We start from the raw sequence: 18,443 nt of genomic DNA on the forward strand, positions 1-18,443 counted from the left end.
GTGTCGAGGGCTCTATAGAATCCAGCCCATATACAGTGCAAAATCAAGGAAGTATATACTAAACTTTTATAAATCACTGGTTAGACCTCAGCTGGAGTAGTGTTCAATTCTGGACACTACACTTTAGGAAGGAAGTCAAGGCCTTGGCCAGGGTGCAGGGGAGATTTACTGGAATGGTACCAGCAATGAAGGGCATCATTACTGTGGAGAGACTGGAGAAGCTGGTGTTGTTCTCCTTGGAACAGAGAAGGTCAAGAAAAGATTTAATAGGAGGTTCTCAAAATCATGAAGGGTTTTGATGGAGTAACAAACAAACTGTTCAAGTGACAGAAGAGTTAGTAACCAGAGGACAGACACAGATTTAAAGGCAATTGACAAAACAGCCACAGGTGAGAATGTGGAAATATTTTTTAAAAAGTAAATTGTTGTGATCTGGAAGGGTGGTGAATGCAGATTCAATAACATCTTTCAAAAGGGTTACTACTTGAAGGAGAAAAATTTGCAGGGTTATGGGGCAGGGTAGGGTAGGGTAGGGGAATGGGATTAATTGGATATCTCTGTTAAAGAGCCAGCACAGGCACGATGGGCCAAATGAATACAAGAACGTAAGAAGGAGCAGGGATAGGCCATATGGACCCTTGGGCCTGCTCAGATATTCAATAAGATCATGGCTGATCTACCTCAACTCCACTTTCCTGCCATTATACCCATTTCCCATAGTGTCCAAAAATCTATCAATCTCAATGACTGATTCTGGGGTAGAGAATTCCATAAATTCACAACCCTTTTAAGTAAAGAAATCCTCATCTCAATCCTAAATGGCTGACCCCTTATTCTGAGTCTATGGGCAGGGTTTTATTCTGCCCTTGAAGACAGGAACAGAGGCGGGGAAATGGTAAGGGGTACCATTCCAACACTGTCCAGGCCTTCTACCATTTTGCCCAGGGCAGGGAAGGCAGAAGACAATCTTCCCAAACCAGACCAATTGAAGCCTTTAATTGGCCAATTAATGGCAGCTTAAGGGAGTCTTCCAGCCTCCACTCTAATTTTATGGAAGACAGAGGGGCCTGCCACCAGGTAAAGCCCGACGGCTTCAGAGCAGGATCTGGAGGGTGGGGTGGGGGGTTCCCTCTTTTGGGGCAATCCAGGCACTGCCCCAGTAGCGATGGCTGCGCCCACCCCACACCCCACCCCTACTAACTCCACCTCCCCCAGTCCGTGATCGGAGTCTGCCTGACTCGCTGGCCCCGGCAATCCCAACACCACACCTGCCCTGGGGTCTCCTCCAATCTTCGGTACTGGCAGTGGCCACTGATCCAGATGGCACTGCCAGACTTCCAAAGGGCCAGCAGCTCTGGAGACAGGAGCTTGCCCATTAAAAGGAACAACATGCAGTTAATTGGCTGCCCACTGTTAGATAGCAACAGGGGTCCTACGGAGGGCCAAGATGGAGTCTCCCCCCACCTTCCGGCCTGTTGCCGGGAGTCCCGTTGGCGCAATTAAATCTATGTCTCCTTGTTCCAACACTCCAGCCTGGGGAAACAGCCTCTTCGCATCGACTGGTCAAGCTAAGCATTTCACACATTTCAACGAGTTCACCTCTCATTCTTCCGAACTCAAAAGGAATGTCGGCACATTCTACTCAATAGGCTCTTTCTGAGCTGTACCATTCTATGATTCTATATATTTAAAATATTAGATTTAGATATGGAGGCCATGTGAGCCGCATGAAAGATGGCAGGATCCCCAAGGACACACTGTACAGCGAGCTCATCACTGGCATCAGACCCACCGGCCGTCTTTAAAGCGAATGTGACATGAAGTCCTGTGACACTGATCACAAGTCGTGGGAGTCAGTTGCCAGCGTTCACCAGAGCTGGCGGACAGCCATAAAGGCAGGGCTAGAGAGTGGAGAGTCGCAGAGACTTAGCTGCTGGCAGGAAAAAAAGACAGAAGCGCAAGGGGAGAGCCAACTGTGTAACAGCCCCGACAACCAATTTTACCTGCAGCGCCTGTGGAAGAGTCGGTCACTCTAGAATTGGTCTTTATAGCCACTCCAGGCGCTGCTTCACAAACCACTGATCACCTCCAGGCGCTTACCCATTGTCTCTCGAAACAAGGAGGCCAAAGAAGATGATATAGAGGTAAAGATGTAAAGATATAAAGCATACATAAAGACAAATAAAATTATAAGCACATGAAAATTAAATATTTTTGAATGAATTTAGGTTAAGATGCAGTGTTCACAATTATATTTAATATCTGCTTTATTGATATGATTGTTACTAACTAACTGCTAGGGTTGTGTGTATGGGGTGGAAACAGGCTGTTAGTGAGGTTAGTCTTGGCCCTATTGCCCAGCACTGATAAATATCAATCGCAATAATTAATAACCCCAATTACAAAACATTCTGAAATAATTTAATGCACTGAAAGATTCAATAAATGAATTGTATTCAAAATGATTACAATCAATCTGTAATTAACATTTGGGGATGGATTTTCAGCCCCCACCAGGCCGGGAGGGAGCTAAAGAAAACAAGCTCTGCTGACCAGTGTGCCGGTTCCCTGGCTCATCCCGCCTCCAGGCCATTTTTGCAGAGGCGGGAACGGGGACAGCCGGTAGCCTAATTAAAAGCTTATTTGAGGCCAACTGGAAAATTCCAGTCTAGGTTCCTGGAGGTGAGGTTGCCAGCCTCTTGGCTTGCCTGGATGCAAGAACAGCTGCAGTTTGTCCTGTAGAGGAGTTTTCTCCTACCAACACCCCCGTCCCCACCCCCCCTCTCCATGGTGTGGTGGCTCAAAAGCCACTTTGAAAAATTTAAATTAGAAAAGGTTGGGGACTGGTCGCCTCCATCTTGAAGCTCCCTCTCTCTTACCTTCCGTCACAACCTGCTGCTCTTCTCAAGCTGGAAGGCCTCTGATTGAGAGCTCGCTCACTGTCCTTAATTGGACAGTGAGCCTATCGCCATGCCAATTAAAAGCGTGCCCTCGTGAAAAGCACAATAGACTGCTTCTCCCAGGGATGGGTTTGGCACCTGGTAACAGTCCCAACCGGTTTCCTGTCCCTGCAGGGAAAATCCTGCCTGTGGTCTCTGTTTTTTCCGACAGTTATTCTTCCTCACTTCAATATTCTAATGTACAATACCTTTGTCTTCTGCGGTTTTCAAATTTCTTTCTGCTTTGAATGCATGACAGGGTCTGGTTAATTTTGCAATTAATACCTCCCCTTACATTTGTTCTCAAAAGCTGCTTTCCTTTCTGAATTGTACTTTCTCTAATCTATTTTATTGCCATTCAGTTCAGCTCCGTATGCTTCCGATTGCATATAGATTTGCAATCTTTTCATGTTATACTCTTCCAGACTGGCAAAGACTGCAACAGTTCCTGGACATCATTAAACTAGTCAAATATTACAAGCATCAATAGAATAAGCATGCTGAACAGGACATATTCCCAGGTTTGACAGTCAAACACAGAACAGCAGTCAGTGATTCTTTGGATGGGTTTATGAGGTTTGCAACCTGCTGGAAGATGGTAGTCTAATCACTCAACACAACAGGAATATGGAATAAGACTCAAAGAAGCAAAATTGAAGCCCCCTGGACCCTTCCCAAAACAAAGCTTACTGGATGAACTTCTAACAGAAGATGGCAATTTTGTGGGTACATTGTTGTGAACTATTTAATTTTGTTTATGCATGTGGAAAAATAAAACTAATAGACAGATGACAAACCAACACTGCTGAAACATTTGTTTCATGGATCTCACTGGGTCCTTTTGTGGTTCAACTTGTGGTTGACTGGTGACTTTCACACCCTTCTTTATTGCATCTGAGTGAATGCTACTGTATGTGTGAAAACATGTAGTGATCTGTTGTTCAAAAAAAATGGTGTGGTTTTTAAGTTAATGAGACGTTTAAGCAACATTAAAGCACATTTAATGTCAATACCCAGAATATTCCATGCAGTTAATGCATAGCGATGTGCATACTGAGTTGATGCAATCATTACAAGCAACAGTTAAACTACACATTACAAGGCAATAATATTGAGTTTTACTTTTCTTTAATCCATTACCGGTCACTCACCACATCATCCAGAAGGTGGGGCTAGTTTAGATCTGCAGATGGCCACCACTGTTAAAGTCAGACATGATCAGCAGATGGAGCTCAGCTATATCTGAATACTACTCCAGAATGCTGCACTCTGTCCAGTAGTACAGACAAGTCAAACAAATGGAAAACAGACATTAAGCAAGTTGGAATGTTGGGGACTCAACCAGTAGCATGCTGAACAGGAGATGTGTAATTTGTCATCAGTTGTGATACCTGGCGTGCATTGCAAGAGCATGTACATTTGATTGCATTTTTGACAGTGGAATATTGCAGATTTCTTCTAAACCCCCAAGACTTACATGAAAATACAAGTCGAACTATCTCTTTTTACCTTTTTGCCTGTGACTGTCATCCAGGCAATTGGAATCTCCATATAAGACAATCCGCCCACCACCATCAGATGGTGTCTGGTACAATCCGAGAATAGGAACGTTTTTAACTACAGTAGTCTCTTGTTTTAAAACTTCTAGTCCTGCAAGACAAGAGGTCAAGATTGAGATTTGCTGGGTTGAAAGTGCCAAATTCTTTAAATATGAGTAGAACAAAACCTGTACATTCCATGAAGGTATACTGGTTAGTGACAAAAACAAACCAAATTACAACTAATCAGGAAACGAGAAGTAAATTAAAATATGTTTCAAAATTAAGGAAAATTTCCAATTTAGGTTTTCTTTTTAGCAATTTTATTCTCTTCACCCGATATGAATGCTCCATCTCTATCTACAGCAGAATTCGAATACATTATAAACTCGAGAAATGCAAATTCATTAGTTGGGGACTTACAGCCCATCCATACATTCGCATTCCATCTAGTGAGGAGATTAGCCAAAGACCAAAAAGGTCTGAAAGTTAGTAGCTGAAGACAAAAAAAGTCTGAAAACTTTGAGGAGGAATCATTTATTATAGCACTGTTAACAATCTGTTATGAATGCAAATGCTTCCAGGCTACTTTAAAATTGTACATCAATTGTTTGATTATATGCAGGTGGAGGGTGTGAATTGGGGTCTTACTTGAGCACTTAAACTGACACTTACTAAGGCAGGTGGAGGGTTTGAGTGAGCAGCTACATGTTTGTAAACCTTTTTACTCTGTACAATAAATGTGAAACAGAGTAAAGATAAGCTCCAGCATTATCCTGCCACAAGCTTTCTGAAATTTAACATGTTAGCATAGGACGGTTGCCGAAAACTGAAGGTTGGAAACTAGGAATTTTTTTTTTTTTAAAAACATAGAAAACTAAAATCTCACTGGCTGTTGTGGAAAATATGACAAAGTGTAAATTGTCAGGGTATGAGTTATCCGCTGGTGTTCTGAGTCTGAACCACATGACCAGCAGAAAAATGAAGTGGATGTGTGGACATGGGTTACATCCCTACCAAAAGAGGAAACAAGATATGGCCTTGGTGTTGTCACTCACTACCAAAAGTAAAATCAGAAGTAAAATAATTTTGTGAACTGGATTTTTGTCATTTGAATACTGATGAAGGGTTGGACCTTCTGTTAAAATTCTTGGATGAAATTTACAAAAAGGATGGCCTATTGAATGCATATTAGGCATGGTCAGACTTTGATAGATTTTGGAAAAGAGATAGTTAGTTATTCAATGGAGGAATATATCATGGATTTTAACGGACTCTGAATAGAAGATTGAAGAAATTCAATTTGAATTCCTTGGTTCAGTGCTAGCATTTAAATTGCACGATTGTACTAGGGGGTCGCATATGGACAGGTTTTTGGCTCTAACTGGGTTTTGGTTCTTGGACAAAGACTCCCTGTTGGATCAAATGTCTGCTGCATTAAAAAGAATCCTGGGGAAACAGTCATCATTTCCTGCAGCCCTGATAAAACAAACAGGACAATCTGCAGTGACACAAAGAATGGAGGACTCCATGTTGACTAGATTTTGCAATGGTCCAGATACTGGAAGCAGGCATAAGTACAATGGAAGAGTTAAAGACAGGAGGAATGAGGATGAAGGCACCTTTAGTAGGTCTGACTACTACAGTGGAAGACAGAATTATAACAGCAATCATAGGCAAATGAATCCTAGGAATGCCCAAGAAACAGTTAATAGGTACTTCAGATGTAACACAAAGTATCATTATGCCCTAATGTCCCAATGAACTGCACTAAGCAGAGGGGCAGAGTCCTCGAAATAACACACGAGAGAATTTTGAGGCAGAAGAGGAAGATACTAATGAATCTGAGCTAATTGTACTAGTCACAAAAGAGTTTTAGTCCTGTGATGAATGTGTTAGTTGCAGATTCGTTCAACTATGCATATTGGATAGTGCTTGCACGTCGACAGTATGTGGAATAGATTGGTTACAATGTTATCTGGATTCACTCAGTACTGAGGATCGACGCAAGGTTAAGGAGTATAAAAGTACCACCAGCTTTAGGTTTGGTGATGACAACACATGGAAGTCATTGGACAGAGTAGTAATTCCATGTAAAATAGCTGCAGTCGCCACTTGATCAGTACTGATGTAGTCTCTAGTGTAAGATACCTTTACTGTTGAATAATCCTTCAATGAAAAAGGCACAAATGAAACTTGATATGGGGCATGATAAGACAATTGTGTTTGGCAAGTCAGTGAGTTTGCAATTTACCCATTCAGGGCATTATTGCATCCCCTTAACAAAACCTGGTGTTTCTAGCAGAAGTGTTAGAGAAGTATTAATGGCATCAGGTGTTAAGAATCAGATAAAAAACAAATGGTAGTAAAGTTAGACAATTTGCTCACCCTTCTAGTCAGGGATTAAAACTCTGCTAAAGGATGCAATTGAAGAGTATATGAGGAAAAGAGAGATTAGTGAAAAGTGTGAAATCGATTTAAAAGAAAAGTTATCGGAGGACACTATCACATCCCATTGTCAGTCTACCATTGGCACGTGACCTTAACGAGGTAGCTGCCATGGATTTAAAGGTATGGGACAAAGACAAGAATATTTTCATTCAACATTTTATAGACCTAGCAACTAGATTTAGTCTTTCTACAATAATAGCAAAGACAAAAGGGTGATCATAGACAAAATTATGTAGAAATGGATAGGGACTGGGCTTGGGGCATCAGCTAAGTTTTTGACCGATAATAGAGGGGAATTTGCCAATGACGAGTTCAGAGACATGTGTGAATACTGCAGCTGAAAGTCCTTTCAACAATGGGCTTTGTGAAAGGAATCAGTGGTTGATGAAATGCTGCATAAAATCTTAGCTGACCAGACAAACTGCAAATTAACAACTGCCCTGGCATAGGCAGTTCCTGCGAAGAATCTGCTTCAGATGCTTGGGGGATATAGTCCTGGTCAATTGGTTTATGGGTGGGATCCCAAATTGCCTTCTGTACTGTGCGATAGTCCTCCGGCTCTAGAAGGCATTATTAGTTCCATTTTTTCTGCACATTTGAATGCTTCACATGCAGGGAGATGGGCTTTCATCTAGGCAGAGGTCTCCGAGAAAACTCGGAGAGCTCTGCGGCATTGTACAAGAACATCGGAGGCAGAATTTAATTCAGGAGATTTGGTGCAGTATAAAAGAGAGGGGGTCATAGAGAATGGAAGGGCCCTGGTAAGGTAGTAGGTCATGAAGGTAAGTCTTCAAGCATGGAAATCAAACTACTATTGAGACTAGGTGAGAAAGGGGTCTAGGGTTCCCTCAGCCATCACCTGGTCTTACCGTATCAGGGTTTAATTTTAAACACTTTAAGCTTCCCCTTAGGTGAATCCTTGTTCTCTAACTTCCAATTATAAGGCAAAGAAACTAGCTGGACAGGTTTTCTTCGGTTTAAAGAAAAAAGGTTGAACTTTATTAAAAACTTAAACTCTAATTCAGTTAAAACCTATGGATACGCAACGCACCCACGCTAGCATGCATACGCGATACACACATGCAGATAGAGAGATAGAAAAGAAATAAAGTGGAAAAGTTTGAGGCAATATCTGAAGATGGTTTTTGGTTACGATTCTTCGAGCTCGCCATAAAGTCCTTGATGGTAGGTAGGTCTTGCTTTTCGTTGGGGCTCAGCATTCTTCTTAAACCTTGTTCGATGTAGGAGACCTTTCTCTCGAAGTTCATGTGTTCTCAGTGGGTCCAGAGGCTTGTGAGAAAGATGGGAGCAGACAGGAGAGGTCTTCACTCAAGGAACACTCTTTTCTCAGTTCAAAAACTCTGCGGCTAGTTAAAAAAACCCTGGACCAGCCAGTTAATCATCTGACCAGCTTGTTGAACCAGTCCTTGCATTTGTGGATTGTATCACCTTGGCAGTCTCTGGAATGCTCTTCCTTACACCTTCACTGTTTGGTGATCAAAATCCATTGTGGCTTGAATAAGTCAGGGAATAGTCCTTTTGTCTCCACAAGCACTGTCTGTTAGTATGCAAATGTTTCTCAGCTAAGTGTCTGGCGGCCCTTGTAACAGGTCTTCTCTTCCCAGCAAGTTTAAAAATAAATGTTCATTGGACAAAATTAATATGCCTCATTCTTGGCAGGTGGGGGCTTGCATGACACTACTAGAATTCATTCCTCGCAACAGATTACAAAATCTCAATCTGAGCAGTTGAGAGAAAAACTGTACTCCTTGTACCTCAAATACTTGTGTTCTGTGATGAAGGGCCTAAGGACCAGAATGAGGTAGATCAAGGGTTGGATAGTAATGAGGGATCATGAAGCTCAAGAGCGAGCTATCACATCCAAAAGAACAATTGCCCCCAGCAATTCTCGGGTAATATATATTCCAGAGGGGTCTAATGGATGGAGAGATGCAACAATTGTGGGACATGCAGGAAAACCTACAGGCAAGCTTTAAATATTGGTTAAATGTTCATGATGATGGCCAAGAAACAAGGCTCATGGACTGTCAGAATGAGCTGAAAGAGTGGAGGGTAAGAAAGCACAGTGCAAAGTTCTAATCGTGGGTCTGGAAGTGACTCTTGCATAAGGAAGTGATCCCATACTGGAGAAAGAGCCTCCGATAATGTGCAAGGGAGATCTTCTCGCTGTGGTCCCGAAAGACAAAGTGCTAATATAGGCTGTAGTTTGAGCAGATTCCACAATGAAACAAAGGCTAGAGAGCAGTCTCTGAATAAAACGAGAAGCAAAAGTCCTCGATAGTGAAGTTTTAGTGGCTGCCAATAAACTAGAGGATAAACTAATGAGAAGCAAAACATCGGGAATGAGAGAGTTTGGAGTTTATTCTGAGGTACCAGATGGGGGCAGCCAGCCTATTCACAGATGGATTTGTACTGAAAAAGTCCTTCCCGATGGAACCTAAGGCTAAAACAAGACTAATCGCGATGATTTTTGAAAAGCGACTGTGTGATACCAATGTTAAGAGTGGACTCTCCCACAGACGGAAAAAAAATCATGAAAGTATTTTTAGTTCTTTTGGCCACATATTCATGGGAGTGTTTCTGCAGGGTGATACTTTTCAGAGAGAAGTGTTTCTGAAACCACCCAGAGGCAGCAGATGCAGAAGGAAAACTATGGAAACTGAACAAATGAGTCTATGGTCTTAATGATGCTTCCAGGTGTGGCATTTCTCAGTGAGATCGGTTTTGTTGAAAATTGGTTGTGTTCAACTAAAAGCAGATCCTGCAATGTTTTATTGGCATCATAAAGGGAAACTTTCAAGCATCTTCATGATGCAGGTTGATTATTTCTTCTGGGGTGGTACTGAATATTTTGAGAAATATGTTATTAAGATTAGGGCAGAATTGAAGATTGGGAGTCAGGCTTGTGGGAAATTTAAATATATTGGTTCAAGATATTAATCAGACTAACTTTAAAATCAACAATCCTATTTGGGGAAAAAGTGTTACTTCCGGTTAATTGTGTTAGGTCATCACAGAAAGATGATGTTATATCTAAAGCAGAGACTGAGCAATTGCGAAGCTGGGTTGGTCAATTAAACTAGTTGTGCTCTCAGACTAGGCCTGATGCTAGTTTTGAAGTGGAGTTAAGCACGATGATAAATCATCCTCAACTTTCGGATGTTTCAAGGGAAAATAAAACATTGAAAAAAACTAAATCTGAAGTGTGTACGCAAGTTCCCATCCTTGAGTGACCCAAAGAACATAAAGCTAATAATTTTTAGTGATGCTTCACATGCTAATCTTCCTGATGGGTATTCAAGCGCACCTGGTTTCATAATATTTCTGATGGGTGAAAATGGAAAATGTTGCTCCTTCAGCTTGTGAGGTTAAGAAAATAAAACTGGTAGTAAAAAGCACTTTAGCTGCAGAAACACTGGGCCTTATGGAGGCAGTGGATATGGGGTTCTATTTGTCAAATATTTTGGGTGAAATTCTGAACAAAAAAAGACATACTGAAGATTAGGATACCCACTGAATATTATGTGGTTAATCGTTCTTTGGACAATGTACATTCTACAAAACTGTGAGTGAGAAAAGACTATGTATTGATATTGCTGGATTGAAACAAATGCTGGAGAGAAAGGAAATCTCCAAACTTCAATGGGTAGATGCAAAGTCATCAGCCATCTGACTGTAGTAGCATTTCTTTCTGTGAAACAAAGAAAATGTTAGGGGTGCTAAAGGAGGGGCATCTCACAATGTAATACTTTGTACCCAATATGGGATTTATTTTGAAATGTTCTTTCAGCATGTTAATGCACATTATAAAAGAAAGAAGGGAATTGATTAATCTGTTAATTGTGTATCAACTGGTTGATTATATGCAGGTGATGTTAATTGGGGTCTTACTTGAGCACTTATAAACAGACACACAGAGCCTGGTGGAGGGTTGGAGTGAAGAGATACATATTTGTAATTTACTCTATATAATAACTGTGAAACTGAGTAAAGATAGGCTCCAGCATTATCCTTCCATAACATGCTTTCTGGAGTTAACAGCTGCTATTCCCATTCACTCCTGTGCAAACTGTGCAAAACCAGCAGGGGCAGCCAATCCCAGCATACCTTGCCATGAACTGCCAATCAGCACTCCCCCACCCAGGCAACCTGTTGTCAGTCACAGACAGACAGAGACCATTCACATACAGGGCCAGATTGAAAGCTTTGGCGGGCCGGAAGAAGCCAATGTGGATTTCCAAAACCCGAATATTGGAAATATATGTCATTTGGCAGAAATTTCTCATCCCTGACTTGATGTATAAGACAGCCTTTAGGAATTAAATAAAAGCAATGCAAGTAAAAGCAAGAGATCTTCCATACATTTTCTGCAGCACAAATGGAGCCATTAATAATGCATGTTTGACTGAAGGCCTCTTGTAATCTAACCACACGAGATAACAAAGATGACTGAGCAAAAGGAACTGCTGAACTTTTAAACATTAAATGTCTCAACAAAGGACCAATTCACTTAAAACAAAAATCATACTGTGATAAGTCTTACAGTTGGTTTATTTTGGATATCATTTCTCTCGTATTGACTTACTGATTACATTTCTTGGCAAAGTGAAAGCAGAGCAAGTAAGAAGTGCCTTCAAGGTAGTTACTTTCCTCTCAAATTAATCTGACTCATCGTTAAACTCAGTGCCAGAATAGCTGGAGTGAGGCTTACTCAAGTGTCAATGAAAAAACAAGGTTCTTTCTTTGGGTTCCTTGACAAGCTGAAGACAAGTTAACTCCATAGACACCCCCTCCATATAGTGCTACTAAAAAAAAAATCCCACTTGAGAAATAATAGCACAGTCACGGCAACCAAAATAAGCAGAGCTTAATCATTTATGCCAATCAAAGTACATAGCAACAACCCGACTGCACCGTCTCTGGTTTGTTTGGCATCTGGAAGCAGGACTATCAAGTTCTTGAATTGCCTCAATCTCTCCCACTCTTGACAAACTTCAGTTCATCCAAAATGCTACAACAGATGCAACCCTCTCTCAAAGGCTCCCATTTGGAGCTTGAAATTTGAAGCCTGCCAGAAAAGCTCTGAGGTGTGGCACCAACTTGGCACAGAGGCTTTGTACAGAGCTCAGAGTCCATCCTTTATAGCATGGAAATGGTGGCCAACTCTGTTCACACACTTGTGGACCTAACCACAATGCAGCATCCGATAGCCAATGTCACAGTTTCCATTGCAGCACAAGCAGCAGCCACCCAATATGGAGTGCTGCAGTAGAAGTTCAGGCTGCTATCGTTCAAGGTCAGCTTGCTACCGTGCAAACTCAAACTGCTGCCCCTGGATGTGGATTGCAACGTGCAAAGAGGCTTGCAGGATGTAATTTCGGTCCAATATCATATTAGGTTTGTGGAGATGCCATCCTGAGGCAGTGGTAATGGCTCCATGAAGCACAAACTTGCTGTCCTGAGGGTGGGCACACATCCTCTCAGCACTACCACTCTGCCAGTGCCCTTGCTGTTGCCCATTAACCAGCCAGCCCAGATGACTGACACCCATGCCAAGATGGTGCAGTCCACAGCTCAGTCTTCTAGGCCCAGAACTGCTGAAGGTTGCCCTCAAAGACCATCTGCTGTCTCCTCCCACTGAAAGTCAGTAGCCTTCCACCAGCTGTATTAAAGCCACTGGGGTAGACTGCATAGGAGCACTAGGACAGGCACTAAGGGAAAGCACAGGGGTAATTATTTACTTTTGTATGCAATATGACATAATTTCAGTTATAAATTTGGTTTTGAATGTTTATTTTGTGGTAGCTTTTGTTTTTTCATTCAGGCCAAGGTGACACTGATGGCCACTGACAGAGGAAGATAAGGTGTGGGACTGTTGAAGGGAGAACTGGGGTTGTAGTTACTGATATCATATTTGGAAGAGTTCTTCATAGACAGCCCGGCCAGAATGGGCCAGCTCCCCCTCCTCCTCTTCCAGCAGGATGGCCTCTGTTCATTGTCCAAGTCATGCTGTATTCCAAGGAGAATGTCCACTACTGCGCTGTATCATGTTATATCTGTTGTCTGGCCGCAACTGGTTTGTGCAGAAGCCTTGAAGTCAAACAACTGCTTCAACATCTGCCACACCATTCCCTGTAGACTTTTGAAACTTAGCACAAACACCTGTGGAATCAAAGCATCATACAAATGGCTCTCTCATCAGCAATAGATGAACAATGGTAAAAGCTTGGAATGGGCCACTTGCTTGCTCTTGGTTAGTTAAATGTTGTGCAATGGGTGAACAAGGTGGTTAGGATCCTTTTATAAAGTTAATATAGGAGAAATGTTGCACGAGATGCTTTCTGATCCCCAGAAAATCAGGTCTTCTTTCACTACCACCGTTGTAACGTATAAAAACAAACATAACCAACACACCACTTCAAACCATTCAGGAAAAGAATACAGTTGATAAACTATAGTTCCTACCTTGGTCCTTTAGAGTTTGAGCAAGAACAAGTCCATCCTCAGGAAATTTAGCAATACTGCTCCCTGAAGCATAATACACTGAAAAGGAACACAAAAGCATTTTGCTTTTATTCTAGAATATTTGTGTTATTTATTTTATTTATTTAGAGATACAGCACTGAAACAGGCCCTTCGGCCCACCAAGTCTGTGCCGACCAACACCACCCGTTTATACTAACCCTGCAGTAATCCCATATTCCCTACCACCTACCTACACTAGGGGCAATTTACAATGGCCAATTTACCCATCAATCTGCAAGCCTTTGGCTGTGGGAGGAAACCGGAGCACCCAGCGGAAACCCACGCAGTCACAGGGAGAACTTGCAAACTCAGCACAGGCAGTACCCAGAATCGAACCCGGGTCCCTGGAGCTGAGAGACTGCGGTGCTAACTACTGCGCCACTGTTCTGCCCAAATGGATATGCGTAGTGTGAATTGCTGCATAAAGCAGTTTTTGAACTGAAAATAAAAATCCTCAAACTTTCACGAGAATACACTGACTGAGAATTATAGGACAAAATTTCAAGCATCAGCCCAAATGGAAGCTGCTCAAATGATGCCACGGTTTTCTGTACCGAAGGTGCGTGCCCAAGCATTTGTAGTTTTACACCATTACCAGTCCTAATCCCTGGAAATTAAGGCATGAATCGCACTGTCCCAACATTGGTGTGTCCACAAGGACAGCACTAAATCAACATCAACAGCTTTCAAAGATTTTGGCGTGTTTCTTTCACTAAGAATACAATGGCAAAAAAAAAATGTTGGGTGGAGGGGTTGGAAAGGGAAACAAAAGCTCAAGAGTATTTAAAAAATTCATATATAGTCATTCAACATCAAAAAGAATTACCCATGAAACTATTTTGCTGGAAACTTAGAATATCCATAAAAAGACTTTTCATATTGAAACACTTTCACACAACATGCAGAAAACATTAACTGCTATATTATAGGCAACTCAAGGTAGTATAGTAAGAAGCTTACTGTCATTGTTTGCCATGCTGAAATCTCCTTCATATAGGCCGTCACCGAAAGCCATGCCCCACACTGATAACAGGTCATTGAGTGCTGGAATGTTCGCCCCTCCAGTGTCTGGCATCCACCATTGCCTACAACCAAGGGACAAGCACGGACAACCACAATTAGATATTGCTTTAGTTAGAGATAGCAATTAACTTTTGGTCATTTGAATTAAAAGATACCTCAAGGAGTGCTTTATATTCTGACTCACATTTTCTCAGCTTCCTCTTTAAAAGTAGTGACTGCTCCCGAGTTATACTCTAAAAAGGTATCACCAGCCCATTTGCATCCAGTATCAACCTTCCACAGCCCTCAGGCAGCCATTCAAATATTAGATGACCAGTCACACCTGGTGTTACAGCTAAAACTGATGCTGTTTGCAATGCAACTAGCATTACTGGATGCTGAACACAAGATGGCAGATTTTTGCCCAAGCATATCCCAAATGGAGATTTAACCAACTTAGCACATGTCTGGGATCAAACTTAGTACTTTCTCAACAGATTAGCCCAGTGCCACACATGATGCTTTCCTTTAAAAAGAAAAAGCAGACTTGGATAATTAGCCACAAAGAATACTGAGTATTGCTAAAAATAGAGACATTTTATCGAAGCTTTGCGTCTTGCATTCATCAGGACAATCTGAAAGAATACCAATGTAAGGGAAAACTTTATACTGTAGAAGAGAGAGTGCTGATCGACACGAACTCTGGAAGAGGTGTTGCCATGGAGAATGCACCAGTTTACGGTGACTGATGGTTTAAATTTCAAACAAGCTTGGCAGTTAACTAAGCAGCTTGACTTTGGTCAAGGCATTGCCGAGAATAAACCAGCGAATGGCTGTCACTTATTTTGTTTAGCTGAAACAGGCGCAATGCTTGTACATGCTCTTTCGGTCTGCAAAGAACAGGGCCCTGTGTATTAATATATGTAGATTCCAGTACACGCAAATGCGCCACAATGTGAGCCCTACTGAATCTTAAATAGGGCGAATCAAAGACATCCTGCGTGACAAGACTACCCTGATCAGATCATTTCTCGCTTTATATCATGCAAACTTATGAATGAGCCGAAGGCTGTAATTTTCAGGCATGCGAAGTGCATAGTCTACCTCAAATTACACAGGAAGGGTCATGTATCCCAAAGGTTTGAGCAACAGGTGAAGCTAGCTGTTTCACGCTGAGACAATGCAGTAGCAACGTGTGGTGTTCGGCAACAGGATGCTGCCGTCAAGCCAATAAGACGTCCTGCCTATCACACAAATGAGTAATGTGATATATGAATTTCAACGCCAGTGTGATGCTAGGTATATAGGCCATACGTCCCAAAGACTGGCGTATCATATCAAGCAACATGTCCTTTCCACTGTTTGCAACGGGCAAGGTACAAGCCGTACCCAACCAGCCCGTGCTTGCAAAACTCTAAACAGTGTCCAACATTAGATGTGATTCTGTGATTGTACAACATTTGCTAAATAATCCACAGTGTGCTAAGAATTACACTGACAACCAATCTAAGATTGTCAGTAGGGCTCACAGTGTGGCACATTTGTGCATACTGGAAGCTACATATATTAATACACAGGGCCCTGTTTTTTGCAGACTGAAAGAACATGTACAAACATTGCACCTGTTTCAGCTAAACAAAACAAATGACAGCCATTCGCTGGTTCATTCCTCAGGGCAATGCCTTGACCAGAGTCAAGCTGCTTGGTTTAAATTTCAAACAAGCTTGGCAGTTAACTGCCAGTCACCATAAACTGGTGCATTCCCCATGGCAACACCTCTACCAGAGTTCATGTGCCAATCAGCACTCTCTGCTCATACAGTTTAAAGTTGTTGTTTTCCCTTACATTGGTATTCTTGCAGATTGTCCTGATGAGTACAAGGCAAAAAGCTTTGACAAAATGTCTCTATTTTCAGCAATACACAAGTTTTGTACTAACAAAGATTCTTCTTTTGCCTCCTTGTCTCGGGAGACAATGGGTAAGCGCCTGGAGTGGCTATAAAGGCCAATACTAGAGTGACAGACTCTTCCACAGGTGCTGCAGATAAAATTGGTTGTCAGGACTGTTTCGCAGTTGGCTCTCCCCTTGTGCTTCTGTTGAAGATTAGTTGAAAGGAAACACATCAAATGGAAAAGTTATAATTTTCTATACACTTATTCTAGGGAGATGGTTATAACATTGAGGGTATATATAAATGGTTTTGTTGACAAAATAAAAATACACTAGCATAGCTAGGGAATAAATCTAAGAACCTTTCCTGAGCTAACAACCATTTATAAAGAGAGTTCAAAGTATGCAAGCATTAGCAATAAAATTCTAGGTCATTTACAATCTTCCCCATTTCTTGAATGCAGTTCTGCCTCCCAGAAATTAATATAGTCTAGATGACAAAAGAACACATACTATCCTACTGACAGCTTGCTACTATATTAGTTGTGGTCACCTGAATCATGCTGTACATAAGGGCCACAATCAGTATTACATTTCAAGTCTAAAGATCATGTTGATGCAAAGGACCACTGAAAACCACAAAAAGGCAGACAGAAACTATGGATTGGATGAGGGGCTTTCTACATGCAGGTTGAAATTCACCAAGAATGAAGAAAAATCTCATCTAAGTCAAGCAAAGTCTCATTCGTTCAACTTTCAAATAAAAACTCTGCTTCAAGATTTAAAATAGAGACCGGCAGAGCATCACAATGCCATACTTTTTATTGGCTTCAACTCTCGGGTGAAAAGGAAAGCCTCCACCCTGTTAACAACAAAGAACAATATTGACACATTAGGGAAACCCATATGTTTCTTCAGAGCAAGTCAGATTGTAGGACCATAGACCTTAAATGAAAATCACTGAAGTTTAGAGATAAATGACAAAGAAGTTTTCACTCCGAAAAATTATTGGGATTGTCACACAAGGTAGCAGAATCAAAACTTTAGGGCATCCTCAGTGCAGCTGAATGCTGTAATGGGAGTATTTGAGTATTGAAGGGATGAGCATTGATCAGCCAAATGGCCTTTAGTCAACTGTAAAAATAGAGAATGCTGGGATACACAAAAAAGCTTTCAGTAGCACTTGGGAAAAAAAGCCATGGTGTTCCACCTAAATTGTTAACATTTCTTTTTCAGAAAATATATTTCAAAGAACAAAGAACAGTACAGCACAGGAACAGGCCATTCGGCCCTCCAAGCCTGCGCCGATCCTGATGCCTGCCTAAACTAACACCTTCTGCACTTCCGGGGCCCATATCCCTCTATTCCCTTCCTATTGTCACGAGATAAATCTTTCCCACCCCCTCCCAAAGATGATCAAATAAATGACAATACCTACACATTCACAAAACCAAAGACATTATGTTTGTACCTTGTGTTTTCATCATAGAATTTCACTTTTCTCATTACAGATGTGTTGTACCAATCACTAAAGATTATTACAGAAAGGCCATTATCAACATCGCGCCTCAGTTTAGTAATTTCCTCAGGAAAATACTCTTCTTCGCTGTCTACCATCAGCAGGGTACCTGCAGGGAAAAAAAAGCACTAGTTCATTGACGGAAGCATTTCTCAATAGTTCAAATGGCTGCATTCAATTGGAGCAAAATACAATTAACCACAGCACCGACTTTTAAGCAAGCTCAAGTCCTGGGAGTATTACAGCTGGGGGTATGCTCTTAGCTGCATAGTTAGTGAAACCTCAAAATAGTTTCAGAAAGCATACCAAGAATATACATTGGAACACAGTGCCTTGGAAAAGCCCCGGCAGCAAGTGTTTCCAAGCAAAATAAGTGCAATATTATTTACTTTGCATATGGTTGTCTTCAACCTTTGAATATAGTTCAACTGCTAACCTGACCCTTTAATAGTTTACATAGTATTTATGTAATGGTGTTTTTCTCATCCAAACACAAATTACAAAAAAGGCCTCATTCTGGTTATTACAACCAAATTTCTCTGAAAACAGTAGCAAAAG

General features: G+C 41.5%; 1 protein-coding gene across 4 annotated transcripts in view; it reads right to left on the minus strand.

The window, feature by feature from the left end:
- The window catches only part of mbtps1 (membrane-bound transcription factor peptidase, site 1), a 181,022-nt gene that overhangs the window by 13,226 nt on the left and 149,353 nt on the right, over positions 1–18,443 (minus strand). For all 4 annotated transcript variants that reach the window (XM_068049631.1, XM_068049632.1, XM_068049629.1 and 1 more), the window contains exons 16-19: positions 17,838–17,994; positions 14,435–14,559; positions 13,415–13,492; positions 4,449–4,589 (exon numbers count right to left, since the gene is read on the minus strand). In XM_068049631.1, coding sequence (XP_067905732.1) covers positions 4,449–4,589; positions 13,415–13,492; positions 14,435–14,559; positions 17,838–17,994 — 501 coding nt within the window. The remainder of the gene's footprint in view (positions 1–4,448; positions 4,590–13,414; positions 13,493–14,434; positions 14,560–17,837; positions 17,995–18,443) is intronic.

Source organism: Heterodontus francisci, chromosome 17 (genome assembly GCF_036365525.1).
Source record: "Heterodontus francisci isolate sHetFra1 chromosome 17, sHetFra1.hap1, whole genome shotgun sequence".
Taxonomy (NCBI): Eukaryota; Metazoa; Chordata; class Chondrichthyes; order Heterodontiformes; family Heterodontidae; genus Heterodontus; species Heterodontus francisci.